The sequence below is a fragment of the Falco peregrinus genome, chromosome 13, assembly GCF_023634155.1.
Source record: "Falco peregrinus isolate bFalPer1 chromosome 13, bFalPer1.pri, whole genome shotgun sequence".
NCBI lineage: Eukaryota > Metazoa > Chordata > Aves > Falconiformes > Falconidae > Falco > Falco peregrinus.
The window spans coordinates 13872129-13894774 of record NC_073733.1 but is presented as its reverse complement, the minus strand read 5'-3'; the positions used below and the strand labels follow the sequence as shown (position 1 = coordinate 13894774).

The 22646-nt window shown below is 55.9% G+C and overlaps 1 protein-coding gene across 11 annotated transcripts in view; it reads left to right on the top strand.

The window, feature by feature from the left end:
• The window catches only part of DLG3 (discs large MAGUK scaffold protein 3), a 79216-nt gene that overhangs the window by 14449 nt on the left and 42121 nt on the right, over nucleotides 1-22646 (top strand). For 4 of the 11 annotated variants that reach the window (XM_055817732.1, XM_055817729.1, XM_055817731.1 and 1 more), the window contains exon 1: nucleotides 12096-12419. The exons of 6 other annotated variants lie outside the window; for them this stretch is intronic. In XM_055817732.1, coding sequence (XP_055673707.1) covers nucleotides 12096-12419 — 324 coding nt within the window. Of the gene's footprint in view, nucleotides 1-12095; nucleotides 12420-22646 lie in introns of those variants that run through there. One more of the 11 variants, XM_055817728.1, reaches the window with a different exon arrangement.

The following is a 22646-nucleotide window of genomic DNA, read 5'->3' as shown; positions in this document are numbered from 1 at the left end:
TATGCACAGGCCTTGCCCCGGCAGAGCAGGAGCAACCCCAGCACTCCCCCGTGTCAGCAATCCGGACCATGACACAGGATCAGCTGTGCCTGGGGGCAGGCTGTGCGTGGTACCACAGCGTGGGCCCTTCTTTGCATCCCTCACTTCTGCTTGAAGGCACTGAGGACACCTCAGCACCTGCCCAGCATCACCTCCCATGTTGGCTGTCAACAGCCCCAGCGTGCAGGACAGCGCCGGGGCTGGATAACACCTACATATCCAGCTCCTGCCCACCTCCACAGTGACTTCTTGCTCCCCGGCCTTTGGTGCCTGCTTTTTGTCACGGGCATTTCCGAAGTGGGTTTCAGGAAAACACTTGAGATGGCAAATGGCACTTGGAAGAACTAGGGAAGGTTTTATAATAGGTGATATTTAACGCTAGGGCAGGAGGGCACCAGCTGCAGGGCGGAGCAGCTTCCCCCAGCAACCGGGGCTTTAGCTGACACCGTGCCACTGATAAAGGGCAAGATGATGAACTGGCTTGTCCTGCCTGAAGTAAGTGCAATTCTCTCATCAATCAGCATCCATCAGCGTAAATAAGTTTTCTGTTGTCCTGGCATTGTCCTCTCCCCTACCTGCAGCTCTCCCCGGTGGTGATAGCAGAGCAAAAGCCACCATAACCTGCTTTAGCCAGGAAGACACATGAGAAATAAATTGCCTCTCTGCACAAATGGTTCCAGGAACAGGAAATTTTCTGTCTGCTGGCTAGGATGTGTGCACACTCCAACTAGCCCTGCACTGTGCAAATGGCTGCTGCAACGGAAGTGGGACCGGTAAATACAGCAGCAATATGTGCTTCCTGATGGCGAGGATTAGTGGGCTGAAACCATCCCTCTATGGGAAAGTGGATGTTCAGCCTTCAACAGGGCAAAAGCAAAGGGACTCAGCCAGCTGAAATGCCCTGTTGAGGCAGTCAGAGGCACAATCCTGCCTGAGCTCTGCTGTCTGTGGGGTTATATTTGATGAATCCTCCATTTCAACCTTTCCCCAAGCCCCATGGTTGCATTAGCAGGGCTGCTCAGAGCTTGTGTGCATCTGCAGCACGAAGACCCATGAGGATGCTCCTGTGGCCAGTGCCACTCACCTGCACTCACAGGCTGGCAGGAAGGCTGCTTCTCTCAGGAAACGCTGTTCTCATCCTCCTCGTGGGGAGCAGAGAGCAGCCAGCTGTGAAGACAAATGAAAGAGGAACAATGTCGCTGATGAGGAGAAACTCCGCGTCTGCAAGGGAGCTCTGCTCTTCCCCTGCCATCCTCTCCTGCCTCCCAGTGTGGCTCTGCAGCCACTCTGACTTCATGCCTGTCATCATGCCAGTGCTGTGCCACCCCTCCCACGGTCGCCTACCCGTGCATCCCTCCTGCCTGCCAAGGGTTTCATTGCCCGATGCCAACACCACACCACAGCTCTGTCCTTGCTCAGCCCAACAGCTGACACTGAGCAATGGCAGGTCTTAACACGATGGAGAGAGCGAGTGAGACTGCTTCAGAGGACAGACATTCCGTGCATGCTCCGAAATTACCTGTGAATGGGAAACCTCACTGGTGGGGGTGCTGCCACTCCCACAGGCTGTGGATGCAAGGATGCTACTAAGCATGCCCACCTTGTGCCAGGTGCCAGCTGTGCTTTAGCCCTGCTGGGCTGAGGCCAAAAACGTCCCCTTCCCTCCTTGCATGCCAGGGAGGGGACAGCCTAGCTCTGCAGAAACACCCTGGCAGGGTGTTAGAAGCTCTCCCTGCTGCACCTGCTGCTGAAGAAGATGCATCTGTCTGCCCTATAACCCACAGCTCAAGTGCCAAAAAGGTTTGTGGAGCTCCCCAGGGGATTAGGCTGAGAAAGGCAGGCTGTGCCGCCAGCGTGGCGACCGGCTGTCTGCTTCCTCTGTCCTTCCCTCAAGTGCTTTTTCCTTTTTCCCGATTTGCCTTTGGCCAAAGAGAAGGGCGTTCCCGTACTCTGTGCCTTTTCCTGGCAGGAGCAGTTCTGGGCATTCGCAGCAGGTCAGGATGAGACCAGCATGTGGCAGATGCTGTGGCTGCAGAAATGCACACTGTCATCTACCCCCTTCCCCCTGCCCTGGCTGCAGCTCTACCGCTCTTCATTTTTTCTGCAAGGTGTGTGAGAGGGGAAGCACCAAGTAGCTGTTTGCTATCGCAAGGAACATCAGGGAAATTAAGCAGGTCCCTGATGCAGGTGAATGTCTGACAATGCATGCAGCCCCCCCTGAGAAGCCCCCTGTGCTTGGTTGTACTTACCCTGCTGTCCCCACCATCCCGTGTCCTCTCCATAGGCTGGCTGGGCAGGCAGCTGAAGCCATTGCTGCAGGCCAAGCTGGCCACTGCTTTATCTCAGCTCAAGCCCAGCAGCATCAGCCCTGTGACCCCAAAATCCTGGGAAGTGGCTAATGCTCAAGCAATGGGAGCAGAGGAGCAACCATCTCCAGGAGGGGCCCCCCTCCCTATTGCATCCCCATGCATCTTGAGAGCATGTTTAATTTTAGGGGAAGCAGAGAAGAAAAGCAGCAACCCACAGCCCAGAGGCCCCAGCTGCTGCCCTAGTGTCACTTGAGCCACTTTGTGCCTGGAGGTTACTTCAGAGCTCTGCATTCAGATGCTCTCCAGCAGTTTTGTAATGCGACATCGCAGACACAGGCTCAAAAGCTGAAGTGCTGAAGCCAAGAGGATGTCTGTCTGCAGTAACACGCTCAGACTGAACCATACCTCAGCCCTGCATAGCACAGACACCTGGCCGGGTGGTTGGCTACCTGTGTCCCAAGGATGCTGCTGCTCAAAGGGGGGTCAGCATAGGCTGTGTCAGTAAGAACTGTCACTTCAGTGGACGTTTTGGGGTTGAATGGCCTCAGCTTTACTAGAGGCTTTTGCTATTCCTGCTGCAGACATAAATAAGGAGATGCTTAGACCTCAGTTCTCTCAGCTCAATATACAGCTTCAGCAAAGGACGGAGAAGTCAGTAGAGCCACCAAGCTGTCAAACCAAAGGCTCATGCGTGGGTGACTTTCTGTCTAAAACCAGCAGCAAAAGGAAGATCCTTGGCAGACCGCAAGGCTTTTCTGGCTGTGCAGCATGGAAAACCCTTGCCAGACATAGGGCTGTTGGTCTGTCCATTCATCCAAGTCATTATCATGGTTTTGAGGTTATTTTGTGATAGTGCGAGTGCATGCTGCACTCCCCGTGCAGTGGCGGAATGGGGACAGTGAGGAGGAAGCTTTGGGGAGCATCCCACAGATGGCCATGCTCCAGAGACATCCAGATGAGCCTGGAGTCTATCCATCCTCCCACCAGACTCATGCTGCAGCTTCATTTCCCTCCATCTAGTGCATGTGTCTGCCCGTCCCCAGGGCGGTGAAGCTGCTGGGGCAACTCACACACTGAGATACACGCCGATGGTTTTCATGCATAGCTCTGAGAGCAAGAACCGAGACCATTCACAGGCATCTCAGCAAGACAGGGACTGAACAGGGGCCAGCCCCATCAGTGCCTTGACCAGGAGCTCCATGAGCTGCTGCACTGCCACCACTGGGTCTCTGTCTGCTTTGCTATCAAGTCTCCAAAATGAGCTGGTGCAGCCTCAGTGCAACAGCTGCACAGCAGCACCCCGGTCCTTCCTTTCCTGCTTTGCCTTGTCAGGTGACAGACCACATTCCTGCTGCAATTGAAGTGGAGCATTGGAGCTCATCTCCCATCACACCAACCAGCCAAAGGCTCTGGAAGTGCAGAGCCTCCATGCTCACAGCACAGGATGTGCCACCCAAACCTCCACCCATCCATGTTCCACTCCTTCTTGCAGGGGATGCTAAGGACAATTCTCCTGGGTGCGTTTCTGCAAAACAAACAGGTTCTCCTCACTGTTTTTTAAAGGAACAAACCAAGCTTGAAGGCAGAGCCTGGCAGGCCAGCTGCTTTCTATCTGGAGCGATGGAGCTGGGGTAGCGTTGCTGCATCTTAATGGCATCGGGCTGGACGGAAATCAGGATTCTGGTGGCAAAGGCAATACCGGCACTGTTATAAATAGACCAGCCACAATAACTGCTCATGAAGGTTTTTAGTCTTTAGGATTTGGAGGATCGGTATCAAGCTATGCTGAGAGATCCATTATCCACCGCACTGACAGAAGCTAGGGGAATTGCAGGGGAAGGAGGACAGCGGATGAGTGCAGGTTTGGAAATCGTCCCTCTTGTGAAACTGAGTGTGAGCCCTTTGAAAGGTGTTCTCTGCTGCATGCTGCCTCCTCTTGCTTTGCTGTGCCTGCTCTGGGGGGTTAGACCGTGCATGGCTGTCACAGTGCAAGCGTTTCAAGCTGACCTTGTGCCCTGCTGCAGGAAGCGAGGGTTGGCTCCAGGGCATCACCTGCTGGAGCCCTGCAGCCTGTGGGTACAAAGCACCTTGCAGAAGTCTCGCTGGCATTGCACCTAAAAATTATTCCAAGTGTTGAAACTCAGGCAAAGGCCACCTGCGATTCATGGCCTAGATAGCTCTCAGGGCTGGCACCACTCAGGCACACCAGCATCTGTGCCCAAAGCACTGGCATGAAGAGCATCATGCCTGGCCTGCATCACTTGCACAGCCTCACAACCAGCTTCCCACCTGCACGTGTCCAGGAAACATGGCAATGTCCTATCAGGCTGTCCCCCCTTTTAAAGGCATATTTTTAGCCCAGATCATTTCACAGCCCGTGCTACAGCAGGCTGTGGGAGGAGCTGTGGCAGAGCAAGTGAGGGGGCACTGCTTGCGATGCAGCAGGGAGACCTACCCCGGTCCTGGAGCTGGATTCATTGCTGATGCTGGGCGCAAGCTCTGCCCACTGCTTCGTGGCACGTGCCGCACCGCTAGTTGCCCTCTGTGCAGTGGCATATTTTGCATAGCTGCATCTCATGGGGTGTTTTCACGGGGTGGGGGTTTGGAAGCTGTGGAGCTCTGCTGCTGTGGAAGCACCCCCACGTTACCACTCTGGTTCAGAAGAAGAGTGTGGTGATGAAACAGTGCTCCCAGCTGCCTGCTCTCACCACACCGTGGCTGGGTGGCGGAGCTCATGGCCTGGCTGCCTTTGGGGCGGCACTCAGCCCAGCTCCTCGCCCTGGCTCCTGTGGATGCACAGTCCCTGGGACCCGACCATCCCACGGCCAAACCAAGTCCTGAAGCCAGGGTGAGGGAAGCAGCATCCCTCAACGTCACCGGTCACCCAGGGCTTGCGTTGCTAGTGTGTCACTCGTGAGGAACACGCGTATGGGCGTGCCTGTGCCTCGGGAGTACCGCCTCACCCCACGGCTGCGACCCAGTTCGATGGTCACCTCGGAGCTGCCCAAACGGTGGCGTCTTCTCCTGGCGTGCTGGCAGCAGAGGGGACGGGCGGGTGGCGACAGGGCGCCTTTAAGAGAGGCCCGTGAGCCGGCTGCGGCCCCGCGGCACGGGCGCTGATTGACCGAGCGGGCGGCAGGCGGGCCGGGGGCGGGGCCAGCCATTCAGAAATTTCCGAGCAGCACTTTCTCCCTTAAAGGGGACAGGGCAGTGGTGGCAGGGAGAGTCAGGGCCAGCCGGGCATTCACCTCCCGCCCACCGCGGATGCCTAGGGCTCCCAGAGACAGCAGCGTTCATTTTTCTCCCCGAGGTTGGGCAGGTTCCCACACCGGGAAGTGTGTCCTGGGGCAGCACAGCCCAGACGAGGCACCAGTATCCCCACAAGCTGCTGGCTGGGGGCAGTGGGAGCTGCTGAATGGGCTTTGCTCCGTCTGGAATGGGCAGATTGGAGCAGGGCTGGCCAGGTGAAAGAGAGAAAGTGTGGACCCACAGAGCTCCCCTGCTTGCCCCCCATGCAGGGTGGGAATAATCGGGGAAAGGGCATCTCTGGGTCCTGGATGTGGGGCAAGGTTCCTCTGGGCAGGTCTGTGCTGCCCAGGGCAGCCCCAGATCTGAGCAGAGAGGTGCTGAGCCCTTGCAGCACTTTCAGGGCCACATCTTGGCTCGCTTCAAGGATGGGACTGGTTCCTGCAGGGGTGACTCCCAGTAGGGAGCCCATGAGAGCCAACTCGTGGGACTTTGTGGCCCCAAGGTCATGTCAGCTTAGGCAGAGCCAGCCAGGAGACCTCTGACAGCCTTGTACAGCACAAGGGGGGTGGGGGGGTGGGGGGTGTTGCTGCTACTAAGTCTGAGTGTGTAAGCAGACCCAGGGACAGCTTGGGACTAGTGAAAGATACGGGGAAACAGGATGTCTAGTGGGGTCACACTAGGCACAGCAGCTGGAGATCGAGGTACAGGACAAAAAACCATCAACCTATTCTCTTAAAGACATGAGACTTCGAAAAACCTCTCTCTGACTCTGGCTTAGAGCAGTGAAGTTGTGCCCCGGTTACGTTTTCAAACTTTCCCTCTGTTCCATCAGGCTGGAAATGTCCTTTTTCCTAAAGGAAATGAGGTGCACACAAGGACTGGGCTCCCATAGACCACAAGACCTGGCAGTGCTGTCATGGCCGTGCCCCCCTTGCGCCCAGGGAGGTGCCGTGGGAAGGCAGCCCACAGCCAGCCCGCACTTCAGGTGTTCCAGCACAAGGCAGAGCTGCTCTGCCGGGTGATGGGGAGAGCGGCTACAGGCATTGTGAGACTGTCAGGAAATCTATAAAGGCTGCTTCCGTTGATTGCTATTAAATAGGGCCTCCAGGCTCTCCTTTACAGACAGACAGGGAGCCTGGGCTCTGCTGTAGGGACCTGCCACAGGTCTCCATCGCTCCTCTCTCCTTGCTAGCACAGCCATGGAAGACATTTAGTTGGCCATAATTTAAATTGCAGAAAGTGGCTGGTGGTGTTTATTGAAGCCCCTCACACTGCTGCTGCCAGAAGTGAGGATATAGGAACTGCGTAGTGGCACTGGGCAACGTATCAGGGATCATTAATAGAATGAAAATGGTTTTGCCCTAGAGGAGAATAATTTGTTTGGCAATTGCCCTGAGAGTGCTGAGAGCTATCGGTCCCTTGGTATGCCTGGTTATTATTATCCCAGCTGCACATTTCCCAGTGTGAATCGCTGCTGGTGGCAGGTAGGAACAGTCTCAGCAGGAGGTGTTTGTTATTCTGCCCCTTCCCACTCACCCGTGACTGCGCAAACACTTCAGTGTTCACAGGATCCACGGACCCCGTTTGCCCTCTAGCTGTGCAGCCAGCTCTGCAGAGCATCTGTTCAAGTTCCATTTGACAAGCCACAGCCACAGCAAATTCCAAATCCCTGCTGGATGGGGGTCTGTGGTAGTGCTAAGGAACCAACTGATGGTCTAGAGCCAAGTTCAGTTGGTTCCTTCCCTTTGCTACTCATCTTCCTGTGGCATGCTTCCCACCCACCCCGCCACTTACCTCCTGGTGCTCCTCAGTCCCTGTTCTCAGCTGAGTAGCTGCCGACCCTGCTGCCTCCCCTGCGCTTCAGACCTTGAGTAGCTTTTTTGCAGGTGATTGTGGTCAAGAAAGGTACCTTCCTCACACAACACTGTGTCCCCCTCCTCCTCCTGCAGCACTACAAAGGTGACACCTTCCCCATCTGCACCCAGGCTTAGCGCTAGCGCGTGACTTTGGTTCCCCTGGCAGGACGCAGCTACCACTTTGGCTAAAGGCAAGGAGCAGCATGACAGCACTTATGTGACCATCATCTCTGCAAAGAGCTGCCTTCAGCCTGCCCCATCTTCTGCTCCTAGAAAGGTTTTAGGTGCAACAAACCTCCAGCTCCTGGACCCTCATACTTGCCTTCCTTTTCCCATAGGACTTCATGTGAGAGCAAGAAAGTGACGACAGGGGCTGAAATGCCGGCAATAGCAGATAAAACCTAGCTCTGTGCTGCCTTCATGCCATGTAAATAGCACTGTCTCTGCAGATTTCTGGACGCTTTGCTGAAATTAGGACCTGAAAAAAGAGCAGCTGCAAAAGCTGAACTTAAATAAGACGGGCAGGCTTCTGGTAGGAAGAGGGTAGAGGATGACAGAGCTCTTGGTTTCCTTAAAGCACTTCCCTCCATGAAGGCTCCTGCCTGGAAATCAGTTCCCAAGTCCTATAGTTCTGTTCAATGCCCATGTGGCTGGGGCAAGATGCCCACAGCTGCCTGAAGGTGCTGGGCACTGCACCTGCCCTGCCAGATCCAGGTCTGGGCACCCCAGTGCAGGTGCCTGTGCTGGTTTTGGCTCCAGTAGGGCCACTCCCAGTAGCCAAAACTGCTACTCACTGATGCAAGCTGGAGAAGTGCAGGATGTGGATGCCCCTGGCCAGCCAGCCCTGACCTCCTCTTGGGCTCATTAATGTGTCCCAAGCCCCATGCAGTGTTAGGAAGTGTTGCAAGCAGGTGGCAGCAACCAGGTGGTTTTTTCCTTTTAATTTGGGCTAGCAGGAGGCACATGGAGCTCACTACAAATGAGTAGGAATTAACCAGTTCTCGTGGCAGCTAAAATGGGACATGTAGGTTTTGAGGAGGGGAGCTGCAAGTGGGCAGGGAAGAACTTCATCAGAGATACAGTGTCTGAGGTTCAAGGCCCCTCCATTTGCAGGCAGCGATGAGGCACCAACACGTAAGAGAGCCAGGGAAAGCAGCAGCAGCTTTTAGATCATGGAGCTGTCCCTGAGTTTGCAGGCTGGCAGGCAGAGTGGGACGGAGGCAGCGATGCTGGTGCTCCGGGGCTGGCAGAGAAGGTGTTTTCCATGTGGAGATGCCTGTTGCATGCATGACTGCCCCATCTGTGGGGCTGCTGGAGACTGAGCAGGGAGAGGACCAGACACCTTCCTTGTGGAGGACGCACTCCAGTCTGCCATGGTGGGGAAAAAAAAATAATCAAATGCTTCTCTTAATTGTTTACTCAGCTCCTTATTAAAGCATTTTTCTCTAACAAGTCTTGTCCTTTGCTTTTGCACTTCCCCCCTAAGTGAATGCCCATGTCCCTGCCTGCCCCCACCACAGGACTGAGTGAAAGGAGATGTCTGCAGCAGGGCAGGTGCAAGCAGTTGGGGTTACAAACTGCATATGCCCTTGCCCAGTGCTCTCCTCCCACCCAAGTCAGCTGCTTCCAGGCACGGGTCTCCTGCCTGATCATGGACTCAAAGATGGCTTTGGCTGGAGGCTCACAGTAGCAGAGGGGGGCTCATTGACTGGGTGGTCAGTGGGGCTCTGCATGCTGCATCGTCCTTGCGGCCAAACCATGCCATGCTGGTAGAACTGCAATGAGAGGGAGGTTTGCAGCTGGGCTGGAGCACTAATTAGTTATGGTTTTGTTACAGGTTCTGGGCACATCTTGTTAATGAAGTGACTCAGATTTCAGAGGTGCTGCAGGGTGGGGAAATGGTGGGTAGCCAAGATGGACTTCGTGTCTTTTTGCTGTCATGCAGGAGACACTGACTGACTGCCTGTTTCTGTAAGGCTTATTCCTCTGCTTTGCTGCAGCAATCCCCTACCTTAGCTTCATCCCTGCCCCGGTCCCTCCCCTCATTCCCACCTCTGCCCCCACTGCTGCAAGATGCCCTCTTTGCCTGGGTGACGTTCCCCCAGCTCCCTGGTCCACTCTGGCTGTTGGAGGAGGTAGAGCACCTCCCCAGAGCACAAGGCTTATCAGCCCAGCATCCTCCTGCAGGGCCAGCACCGTGTGCTCTGGGAGATGGCACAAGGAGCAGCAGAAAATGTGAAGATGAGCCTAATATCTTAAAGCCTGAAGTGTAAAGTTCTCTGTTCGTGCCAGCACTGCATGCTTTCCTTCCATGCACACAAACACAGGTTTTCATTGATTAAAATAACCGAACAAGCTTGCTTTGCATGCAGGCATCCAATCCTTCCTTGCCTTAGCAAGCTCCTGGGGTCTGCAGCATCCTGTAGCACTGAGCTCTGCAGGGTAGAAGTACTTTCTTACGTGCAGCCGTTCGTCTTGCTGTGTCTCTGGGTCTTTGGGTCAGCGCCACAGTGCAGCCGGGTCCCATAACAGTGATCACCATGGGAGCCCCTGGGAGCAGCAGGGTGAGGTTTACCAGCAGAGCTGTTTCCCAGGGCTCAGCAGCAGTGCTGTGCTCAGCCACTCAAGGCCAGCGTGGTGGGGACAGACTTTCTAGACTTGCTTGTCCAGGAACATTATGACTGTCTTAAGCTTGCAGCTGGGGAAATTTCAGTGTAATGTATCTGAGCCACAACACGGCTCCATGGCATTAAGCATGGATTAGCACATGATCATAGCATCTATCCTGTGACCGAGGTAACCTGAGAGCCCAGACGCAATGAAGCGCAGGCAGTGCTGGAGAGGACAGGCTCTGCACCACATGGTGGGGGCCATGGGGCTTGGGGACAACATGGATCCTAATTATGGGGTGTCTTTTGCCCCCTCCTATTCACCCAGAAGCAACCATTTCACTTGACTGGGAGCAAACACTGCAGGAGCACCTCTGTTTGCAGTGGTCAAGTGCAGAAGTAATTTTGTATTGCAGTTTAAAGAGCTAAAAGAAACAAGGAGTGGAAACAGGCATTGTCTGTCATCATGAGCTTCCTTCTCCTGCAGCCCTGCTTGTGAGCAGAGCCATACTGCACCGGCTGCGCGAGGCCAGTAGGAAGGAGCTTATGGATCTTGTAGCCTGAGCTGTGGTGTTGAATCACCACGTCCTGTGGCTCACCTTGCAGCCCCCTCCTGCTTCTGCCTCATTCCTTTACCTGTATCCCGCAGGAGACGTATTGTGCATCTTTCATTGCTTTTCTACATATTTATGTACCATTTCTTGAAATAATTCTTCACTCGCCCTAGTGTTTATTACAACTCTTAAGCATTAGAAGGCTGGTATCAGGTTCTAATTGGTCAGATGTGGGGGTTTTGTAATGGTTTTTCTTAATGGTTTTTCTTTATGGTTTTTCTTTCTACCCTTCCAGTTTGTCTGGGTGACTCTCTAACGAACTTCTTCCAGCCTGGCACTCCTGTGCGAGAGGTGAAGGGCTGCCTGAGCTGCGCTGTGAGCAGTGCCCTTGCCCTGCCGCACCAGCAGACATTTCTGCTCTGCTTTCACCACCCCTTGAAGGCGGTAGTTGGAAGGCCCAGCAAAGGCCCTTGGGGTTCCGACACCCCCAATGCACCGTGGCTCCCTGGGCAATGGCAGCATCTCCAGGGTGCTGTGACTGGAGTGCGCAGTAACATTTCCAGCAGAGCGGGGTGAGAGCTGATGCTGGGATGCAACAGAGATGTTGCTGCCAGGCTAGTGACCATGGTTCAGGTCTGGAAAAAATATTTCATACTCCAGCACGGACCACGGCTCGAGCAATGCGAACCCGCCTTGGTGTCAACCACAGAGCCGCCAGGGCTGCCCAGCGCTGTGCTGGGGCTGGAGGAACGGAGCTGCACGAGAGCTGCCGGGTGCGTCTGGGGACGGGGAGGGGGCGAGGGCAGCCGCAGGTGATGCCCGGGGCTGCGGAGCAGCCGGGCTGTTCCCTCCGGGGCTGCCGGGGGGCAGCGGGGGCAGCGCGGGCACCCCCCGGGCCCGCTGCTCGCAGGCGGGGTTCGGACGCGCTGCCCGGCCCGGTGGGGGTACGCGGGGCCGCGGAGCGGGGCGAGCCGGGCTCCCCCACCCCCGCGCGCATCGCCGGGGCGGGGCGGGGCGCGGGGGCTCCGCGGGCGCGGATTGGCCGCCGGGGGGGGCGGGGGGAGGCGGGGGATGCCTCGCGCCGCCGCAGGTGCCGCGCTCCGCGCTCCCGAGCCGCGCCGGACCGGGCTGAGCCGCCCCATGCAGCGGAGCGGGGCGGAACCGCGGCCCCGCGCCCCGCGCCGGGAGCGGCCCCGGGACTGAGCGGCGCTGCGGGCGATGCCGCGGCGCGCCCCCGCGGAGGGCACCGCGCTGTAACACCCCCCCCGCCCCTTCCTCCTCCTCCCGCCCCCGCCCGCGGGGCCGGGGGCGCCGAGCGGGCGAGGAGGCGGCAGGCGCGCCTTGCGCGGGGCGGGGGCCGCTGCCGTCCCCCGAGCATCCCTCCCTGCCTGCCTGCCTGCCTCCCTCCCTCCCTCCCTCCCTCCCTCCGCGCCGCCTCCCTCCCTCCCTCCCTGCCGGCTCTATGGTGTGAGGGCAGCGATGCACAAGCACCACCACTGCTGCAAGTGCCCCGAGTGCTACGAGGTGACGCGGATGGCGGCCCTGCGGCGCATGGAGCCCCCCTCCTACGGCGAGTGGCAACACGAGCAGTACGGCTACGGCGGGTATGGCTCGCAGACCCTGCCCGCGCCCGGGGGGGCCGCGCCCGCCGCCCGCGGCAAGGCCAAGCTGGGGCCCCCCGCCCGCGACCCCGCCGCGCTGAAGCCGCCGCCGCCGCCGGGGAAGAGCGCGCCCAAGGTGAACGGCAGCGGCCCGGGCTGGTGGCCCGAGTGCACGTGTTCGAGCCGCGACTGGTACGAGCAGGTACGGGCCAGCCCCGGGCAGCCGCTCCCCGGCGCGGACGGGATGGGACGGGGCGGCCGGCCGGTGGGGGGGAACCCGGTAAGAGTGGCGGGGTCGCGGCAGGGTGCGGTGTCACCCCTGGGGTGGCCGGGGTCCGTGCTGGCATTGCTGGGGCTGGCGCCGGTGTTGTTGCAGTTGGTCGTCATCGTTGCTGGCGTTGGCCACCGGCATCCCTTAGGTTGCCATCGTTGTTGCCTGGGCTAGCCGCCACGGTGCTGCCCAGCCTAAGAGCGCTGCATCGGAGCAGCCTGCACGGGGCCAAGCGGGGACAGCTGGGTCTTGCTCAGCACGAGGCGGGCATCGGGTGCGATGTTTTTCGGGCACCCCACCCGAGGTTCTTGCCGCTTATGATGCCGTTGCCTGAAATCCCAGCAGCATCCCATCATACTGTGTTCAGCAAGCGTGGGGAGTGCTGCCCACCGGGCAGCCTCGTGGGCTCGCGGTGCCGCTGCCAGCGCTCCCAAACGAGCACCTGCTCTCCGTTGAGTTGTGGTTTCCTTGCTCTGCTGCTACATCCCTGCTCCCCGAGATTATTACGTAACCCTGCTCTGGTCGCTGGCGTGCTGTGTGCATTCTGCCCCATTTCACTGCCTCCATTTCTTCCCACACATGTTCATTTTAGTAGTGCTCTTCTCCAGGACCCATCCTTGGCTGTGTCTCTCTTTCTCGTCTAAATGGAGGGACCGGTCTTGTTTTGAACCCACAACCCGGCTTAGAAAATGGTTGGATCTGTTTGCAAAGCATTAAAATGGAGGCTAGACCCTGCCTGAAAAACATTTTACCCTGCTTTAGAGAAAGGGATTTCAATTTGCTGCTTCTGCTTCTTTCATTCATTATCCTCAAACCTCACATGATTTCTTATTGATCCTTCTAATTATTATTTCAAGATGCTGTAGCAGGCAGACACACAGGAATCAATGGGAATTCTCTCCTCCTTTCCCCTCGGAAAACACAACCCTCTTCTTCCCTTCCCCTGTTTTTTCTTCATTACTGTCTCAGTCTGTAGCTCTGGTTGAAATAATTAGATTCGAAGCTGATACACCCAGATGATGTTTACAGAAAGCACCCAAAAACCTAGCCACCTTCCTATCAGCCTGGTCCTGTTTTCTGTCTCTTTCTCTGCCACTCTTTGCATCGAAATCAGCCTCAGTGTTTCTCTCGCCTGCTGATTCCTGGCAAGCATTCTTCCATCTTTCCTTCGTTCTTTCCTTCCCTCCATCCACAGCAGCAAGCTCAGGGAGCTGGGTAGGTGCAGGGAATTGAAGCATGTCTGCTCCTTCCTTTCCACTCCTGCTTGCATGAAAGGTCCGGCCCAGGGTTCCTGGTAAGATGATTGCAAGCAGGCTGGGAAGGAAGTGATGCCAGCTGCATTGCTACCGTGGCAGGCTGGGCAGGGGAGCCTTTCATGTTTTTGCAGTGGTGGAAGAGAAATCATTGTCTCTTTGTGGTGCTGCCACGGAGCCCTGGGGCTTGGGCTGCTCTGAAAGTCCATGTTGGGAATCTCAGCTCAGCCTTAGCCTTTCAGAAAAAGGGGGAAAAAAAAAAATCAAAAGCTTGTCGTGGCATTGCAAGCAACAGAGGATGCCAGTGTGTGAGGCTACGTGAGCGTAGTGGGGTCTGCATGTAGAATATGACGTGTGTGGTATGTGCACTGCCTGTATCAGAGCAGGCTGATTGCTCCCTGGTGTGTAGCAAATGTATGCAATGAGTAAAGCTTTGCAGCAAATACCTCAGTAATGCTTCCCTTCTGATCCAAGGGTGCAAAGTGCCTGAGCTGTTTGGAATCCATGTTCTCACCAGTCCAGTGGTGGGCAGAGGGACAAAGGGTGGTAAAATGGAAACAGCTGGCCACGGCTTCTGCCCAGGCAGATGGGTTTGGCTCTGGGAGGCTGGGATATGTTGGACTCTGGGGTAGATTTGGCTGGATGCTGTGGGTGCAACGCTGGTCGTCTTTGCAGGAGCTGAGCAGGCAGCCTCTGTGTCCTCAAGAGCCTCGGCTAGAGGCAAAGCTGCCATTTTTCAGGGCTGCCCCTTTAAATGAGCTCCCTGTCCCTGGAAGCACTTCCAGCAGTAGAGGTGGGAAGGGGTGTGCGGGCCAGGAGACTTCCCCAGGAAAGCAGTGATCTGTTCACGTCCTGGGGAGCTTCACCACCTCTCATTTAAGCCTTTTTTTCTCCCTTGTTTCTTCATGCAAGCAGAGGAGAGCACGCACTGCCTGCGCGTACTGGTGCAGCCGCGTGCATGGGTACTCTGACATCGGAAACGTGCTTGGAGTTGCATATGGTCGTGTATGTTCTCTGACATCATGTGTACTCACAGACCCTGCGCGCAGCTCCGTGGCATGTGAGACATGCCCACACGTGCTGCCCAACACACAGCATGGTCCCAAATCAACCTGCATCTCCTCCCACCTCCGGTGCCCTGGCGCTTCTCTCCTCCTGCTTCTTCCCTTCTCTAGGACACAAATTAGCTTGCTCAGGCAGTGCCAGTAACTGAGATCCCCTAATCCTGAGCAGTGGGATGGAGGAAATCTCTGACTGGGTTTCTCATTTCTTTTTGCTTTGCTTTTCTTCTCCCCTCTGAGATATCTTCCATTTCCTCTCCCTTATCTGTCCATGTTCCCTGTTCATTAGTCCCCGCTCCCTGCACTTGCTGTCATTGCTGTCCTCCATTGTTCCCATTGCTGTCCCTCCAGCTGGCCCTGCACCCTCCTCATCCTCCCTCACTTGCTGGTGGGGGACTCTAGTCCTCCCCTGCCAGACTGAGGTGAGAAGAGGACTCCCGGTTTTGGGGGAGGAACGGCAGCACGATCCAGGGACGCATCCCTGATGCACAGCACCAGAAGAGCAGAGCGCTCAAACCCCTCCTCTCCCCCGCACAGTGACGCCCACGGGCTCTCAGGAGAGGAGTGCTGAGCTGCCTGGCTGTGCTGAGCCCCTTCTCCAGCGCTTGTCCCTGCGCTGAGGGTCCAGCAGCAGTCGGCACCTTTTCCTCCGGCAGGGAAATCCAGCCCTGTGGCTTAGTTCACCCCAAGGTCCCTGGTGCTGAGTATGGTGGCCAGAGCAGGGCCCTCTAATGGGACTTGCGAGGGTGTCACCAATGTTTTCGTGTGCATTTGGGGTGGCAGGGGCACGGGCACCTCGTCTCGATGCCAGGGAAGGGGCCCAGGGCAGTGCAGCTCCCTGGCACGTGGTTGGGAAGTGCCCTCTGCTCCTGGGCTGCTTGACCAGAAATGGGATGTCCTGCTGTCTCCCCCTCCTGCAGCCCACTGCTCCCTCTTGGGTGTCCAGGAGGATGCAGAGGGGGGTTAGAGCAGCATCACAACGAGCCCCTCATCACCTGCAAGTGCCTGGAGCATGCCAGGCTTTTGTGCCCCAACCCTGGGCAGAGGTGTTTCATGGCCAGGCAGGTGGAGGAAGGGGACAGGGTCTCCCTGCCTGTCTTGGGCAGTTTGCGTTTTACTGAAGGCGGTGTTTTTCCACACACAAATACTGCTTGTTATAGTTCCTCCTATGCACTGGGGAGTTACCTGCAATAGGTGGGCACAGGGTGACATGTCTTAGCAAAAGTACCAGCCTTTGCCGAGCCTTGGGATGCTGCTTGATCTGGGGCTCCTGGCTTCTGTGGTGGTGGGGGCAGGAAGGAGCCTTGGAGAGGCCGTGGGGGTCCAGGCTGGGTTTCTGAGTCATGAGCAGGCATGGCTGGAAGGAAGGAGGGAGAGCACCGAGGGGGCAGGCGGGAAGCCAAACGCGGGTTGCTTCGTGGGAAATGGCTGAAGCCCCAGATGTTCCCTGGGGAGGTGCGAGGGAGGGTGAGAGGAACAGGGGACACGGAGGCAGTGGAGGTGGTGAGGTTGGCAGGGTGATGTTGCTATGGCTACTCCTGTGCTATTCATAGAAGAAATTAGCTAAATCTTTGCACTGAAAGGTGGAGGAGGAGAGAGGAGGAAGGCGTTCTCCACGTTTGGAGGGAAGGAGAGAAGCCAAAACAGGAAGGGGGTGAAGTTTTCCTCCTTTGCTCTGTGCCTGTGCTGTGGAGGGGCATTTGGGGGAAGCATCTCTGCCTGACCTGCCCGGTGCTGGCGGGGCATGGGAGGACATGGTCAGAGAGGAGCTGCCCCGTGGGAAATCCCCCTCCCCCCCCCCCCTCCCCCCCCCCCGAGCATCCACACAGAGCCCTGCGTGGCAGGATGAGCTCTGTATCGTGCCAGGAGCACAGGAGACATCCTTTTAATTAAAGACAGCCAATCTGTGAAAGGTATTTTTGGCAACCTAAATGTAGATACAACTGTAGTGAAACTTGCCCTTCATGTCTGGCTCTGTTGCTGAATGCAGTGCTTTCTGTTCCTGACCCCATCCCTCTGCTTGGCCCCTGCTCTGCGGTTGCCGGTGGTCCCCCGCCCTCCCTGCACCTCCAGCATCTCTTCCAGAGTGTCCTCCCACCAGCTGGAGTCCCAGGAGGGTCTTCCCTCTCCACCACTCCTCATCACACTCCACTCCCTAGTTGTGAGAGTTTGATTCCAATCCCACAGACCTGTTTGTCACCTCCTCACTCATGATGTGTAAATCTGCATGTCTGTTCCTAATATATCTCCCTCCATCTGATTTCACCTCTCAGCTTGTTTCTTGGGCATCTCCGTCTGGTGATCCTGCTGTCATCACCCAGTTGAGTTGCTATAACCAGGCACTGAACTGCTCTCCTTCCCCCAAACGCAGCCTCACACCCGCCCTCAGCCCTTTGCCCTGCGGACCTGGAAGGCAGCTGATACTTCTGATGATCTTGACCTTCCTTTCCTGCTGCTTAGGTGGAACCAAGGCACAGTTAATGCTTTATAAGGTTATTCCTCCTCCCTGTGCGTCTCCTGGGAAAATTTACACCTTAACACCCAGATGCCGGATGAGCTCGTTCCCCTCACCCACCCCGGAGCATCCTATGTCCTATTGTCACCCATCCCCTGGACTGGCTGAGGAGGGTCAGATGTTCTCAGTGCTCCTTCCCAAAACATACAGAGTTCATTCAGGAGCAGGCAGCTGAGGACATTTGTCTCCTTTATTCACCTGTAAGACTTTTCCTGCTTCCCTTGAGCACGAGTCCCTCAAGACAGAGGTTGTGCACTTGTACTTGCTGACCCTTCCGACACATTCCATTTTTACAGTAAGGGATAACGCTGGAATTAGAGAGGGAAGTTGAAGAACTGAGCTTAGCTCCTCTCTGGCTGGATTACCGACTGCTGTCTGCCAGCCAGCCCAGGTGCACAGGCTGCAGCCCCACGGCTGCACCCCGCTGCTGGTTTTGGGGTGTTGAGCTGCCAGAGGGACCCTGGGAGCAGCACAGGGAGAGGCATTGGAGCTGGTGTCCAAACCTGCCATAGCAGGGATTTAGCTGCCGCTGTAAAGGCAGCGTCTGAAGCCACATAGGTAGGAGAGACCCCATCAGTGCTACATGTGGAAGAGGAGGTAAGAACTGCTGAAAACAGGAGGATACAACCCTGCCACATTGCCGGAGGAGGAGGAGAGTGTGTTGGTGAGGCAGCCAGGGCCAAGCACAGGCAGGTTTCAGCAGGGATGTAGCCAATGTGGAGGAGGTAGCTCCTCGTGAAGAACCTGGGGGTGGCAGGAAGACCTTCAGCCTCCACCATGGCAGCACCTGCCCTCGTCCCTGCTGGAGGGATGCTTCCCACGCCCCCATAGCTCTGCTTTCCACCTGACTTTTCCTCTATGGCTTTGCGTGTTATATGGCTGTGACCTGCCTGAGCCCAGTCCTGACCAGTGCCAGAGATTCAGTGGGGATCTGCTGCTGGCTGTCCTCAGTGTGTGCTAAAGAGAGGAGGGTCCCACAGGGAGGTGCGTGAGAGGGAAGCCCAGGGGATGGCCTTATCAGGGGTCCCATCTGGGTACCCTGAGTGTGGAGGTAGGTGGAAGCGAAGGAGAAGCTGTTGCTGTCCCTGGAGAGCTGCTCATTTGGATGAGCCTCTTGGTGCGTCGTATGCTGTGATGGGAGGAGAGGAACTTCCACTCCTTCCTTAGCTGCAAATGCTCATTTAGAGGGAGGAAATCATTGAGACTAATCGGGCCGTAATCAGCCACGACCATGGCTATGTGCCAGCTGCCCAGGGCGCACAGCTCCATGCAGGATGCTCTCTGAGGGCACCACGGTCCCTGGGTCCCAGGGGAGAGCAGGTCCAGTACCGGTGTGCGCTGGGGCACAAGGAGCTCAGTGTGGTTGGGGCATGGGGGCTCTGCCTGCCATCCCAGAGCCCACGCGCTGGCAGGAGGGACAATGCATCTCTGGCTCAGCTTTGCAGCTGTGATTCGGGAATGGGCGTAACCCTCCCTGTACGGTCCTGCCAGCGCTGCGGGTGCAATGGGCTGTGCTAATGCTTGCAGCTGGTTTTAACACATGCAAAGACGTGATGATACAGGGATCCCACAAGGGCCCTCATCGCCAATCCAACAATATGCTATGAACATATACCAGGGACTTGGAGATGAAAACTTTTAATACAGCATTTAACAAGTTCAGAATACCTGAATTTGAAATGAAGTTCACAATTTAGTCTGCCCAAGCTCGCTTGGATAGGGCTTGCTGAAGGAGTGCTCAGAGAGTGTAATTATTTTTGGGGACACGTGGTGCATCAGAGCACCCTGGACCAGACCCTAAATACCCTTTTGTCACCTTTGTATTATCTGAAATTCAGTTTGAGGCTCTGTTGGTGGATCTTGGTTTGCTTTTGTTCCACAGAAACATGTTTCTTAACATTTTGTAACTAAGTGTGTGCTGGAATTTACTGAATAGAAGAAAACAGGGTACTTGAATCCCAGGGACCAAAGAAATCCCTGTCCCTTATTCACTCTTTTTTTCTCCGCGCCTCCCCCCCCCCCCCCCCCCCCCCCGGTATGTATGTATTTTTCGGGAGTGGGGGGTGGGAAGCACTTGAGTCTTTCAGATGATAATAACTTTTCCTGTGAAAAAAGGAATTGAGGCAATTTTATTTGGTACTGTCAGGTCAGGAGGAAGCTACCGGAGCCCAGCACCTCTCCAAACTGGGTCACTTATTTTAGTGGCCTGAGCCTGGAACAGGATGTCTGACTTTCAAGTATGAACATGCTGGCCTTAATGGTTTCTAAATGGAAACTTAGACTCCACAGAGCTTCTGTTTGGGGAAGCTTTCTTCTTTCCCCGCTGTGTGAAGGCTTTTTCCAGTCTCTATTTAAGCTTACTCTTAAAAAAAAAAAAAAAAAAAACAACAAACAAGCACCAAAACAAAGATTAAACCCTCAGTAGCTGCTTGTGTTCACATTACGTTTTGGGCACTTCAGTGGCTCTGCCAAAGATCCTTGTGACCAGGGGCCTTTCAAGTGCTGTGTTCCCTGTTTCCGGATAGCCACGGTGCTTTGAGCCGGTGCTGAGGCACAGCCCTGGGGCAGGGGCTTTGTCACCACAACCTCGGCACCGGCTCACACCACCGAAACAGCCTGGGTCTGATGGCTCCCAGAGGCAGCCTGGAGAGGACGGCTGCTCGCCCATGGGCCACCACACCAGCTGGGAGCCAGGCGTGAGGGCATGGGCAGCAGCTGGTGTGTGGCTATCCAGGACCGACACAGGGGGTCTGGGGCACCCACCAGCTCCATAGTTGGCCTCGGCATCGTTTCCCATGTTGTTTACGCCATATTTCAAGCTGTGTAGAAGGGGTGTGTGGGGTCAGCTCAGCCTGTCACTCCCCTTCATGCAGGCACACTGTTGGGTGGTGTGCGCTCCCCTCTGCCTGAACAGTGTCAGCCAACAGGTCACTTTGCAGTGGGTAAGAAAAAATGCGGAGTTATTTTGTCCAGCCCAGTTAAAGGGAAAAGAGGCTCATTTCTGGCCATGAAATTCTTCAACCTCCAGAAGCTTCCAGCCTCTCTTTTCTTTTGCTCCCCTTCCCTGTCCCAGCCCGTGGGAGCCCTGAGCTTTACAGCTCTTGCTTGGGGCTTTGCAGCCTTCTGATGCTCCCAAGCACCCTCTGCTCTGGGCACTGTAAAGAGCCCGTGAAGGCAAAAAGAGGTGAGCACAGGATGCTATGAGGAGACCAGCCTCTGGCAGCAGCGTGGTACATCTCACCTTGAGAAGGGAAGGGAGAGCAAGGCCAAAGCATGGATTGGCATTGAGATGCAGGAAGAGCCCTACATGTTGTGGGCAAGCTGGAAGTCGGGCTCTGGTCCGGGAAGGGATGTGGCATTTAATGAGAGGTCTGTGAGGTGGCTTGCCTGGGCATGGCTGGGTGAAAGCCGAGGGGGTCTGCAGGCACGCAGGTGTCAGGGCAGGGAGCACTCCAAGCAGCCTGCAGGGAGGGTGCCAGCACCTTTCTGCTCCATGTGCCTGCCCTCCATCGGGGCAGAGCCGAGGCTTGTCACCTCCCTTGCCTTGGGCACGGGGAGCCTCAGGAGCTGGTTTGTGTCCTGCCTCAACCTCAGAAGTGCCCACGGGTTGCTGTGGAGGAACCGTGTCATCTCAGGTACTTTGGGAGGTGATGTTTTTGGCAGCTATGTGTCGGTCTCTGGGTTGGTACAGGAGACAGCCCTGGCATTGGGAAAACCAGTGTCTGTGCGAAGGGCAGGGAAGTCTGGTGAGAAGCAGATGAGCATGTCTGTGCTTATCAGGGTGAGCGGTGTATAGCACAGGCTTGCCGTGTGTGCTGCACCGGCACGACCTGGGCTCACTCCTGTGAAATTGATTCATTAGCTCAGTGCAAACCCGCTCCCCCAAGCAGTAGGACCTTGTCGGTGCCTGGGCATCCCGCTGCCGTGGTGTCCCCAAGCTGGTACCTGCATGTTCACAGCTATTCTTGGCACTGTGGTGTCCTGCCACAGAGCAGCTGCTTTCATAGCTGTAAATGCACAGCTTTCTCCATGGTTTAACACCCTTTAAAAAAAAAAAAAGAATGAAAGCAGATGGAGGCAGGCTGCAAGCAGCCCCGTGTGTCCACCCTGTTTAGGTGCTTCTGTTGGGCATCTCCCCACTTGGCGTATGCCCCTGAGAGCTTCTAAAAGAATGTAAAGACTGAATTTCACTTATCTCTAGAGCCATTTCCTTTTGAGTGTTACTGTTATACCTCAGATGGCATGAAGCAAAGGATATTAAAAGGCAGATTGACTTGGCACTCTGATCCAATTTAGGGAAGTCGCAGAAAGAGATAAAAGAGTTAAGTTAGTACTTTGCTTCTCATGCACCAACCCAACATCACAAATAGTCATCCTGTCCTGCGCATCTCTTGGTACGTGACACATGGAGCATGCCAGCTTATGTGTTAAGCCTGGTATTTGTCAGCACTAGAGTCTCCTGTTTGAGTCCTGTGGCTAGTTAAAACGGAAATGGGCTTGTATGTGAGCACAATACAGTTGCCACTGGCCTAGGACAGCTACAGTGCATTTGCTTTGTCTGGAGAAGGTACGTAATTCCTGACCTCTGTGGGCTGGCCCCTGTGCTGGCTCTGTGAGTGATGTGATGCTGTTGCAAAGCTTTGGGATTTCAGCTCTGGAGAGAATATCTTGAACTTTCAGTTCAGAGTCTCCCTGTTCAGCTTCCGTGTGCCAGACCTGAGAGCAGTCCTTGGAGAGATGCCACAGGGCAAGGCTCAGCCCTCAGAAGCGAGCTGATGAACCTCCTCCATTTGCATTTAATTGCAGCTTTTCTTTTGGTTGAAAGTTTTGGAAAATGATCATGTTTTGCAATTTCTACCTTTGCCCCAGCAGCCGACAGCAATGGAAGTGGAGGTGAAGGGTGATACCTATAAACATTTGGGACTTGGCTGCCCCCAGGTGACTGTGTTAGTGCCCCTGGGTTGCTGAGGGCAGTCACCCGTCAGAAATACAGTCCAAACAGCAGCAGTCCCTCAGATGACTGCGCAGAGGTGATATCTGAAGGTGTTTCTGAAAGGCTGCATCCTGCACCTGAGGTGTGTCTGAACACTGCCAGCTGCCTTGCTGCTCCCCACACATGCTGCAGTGGAATCACTCCAGCCCAGGGAAGCTGTGGGCTGTCAGAGAGGAGACGTCCCTCCTGCTCTGTGTGCAGACCTACAGCCTCCTCATGGCTTTAGCCAAGGAGGCAGCTGCCCCCAGATGGGCTGTAGGCTCTCCCAGGGCCTCTGCAGGGAGCCAGCCCCTTGCTGGGGGCTGCATGGAGCAGGTTACTGCTCCCTGTTAGCAC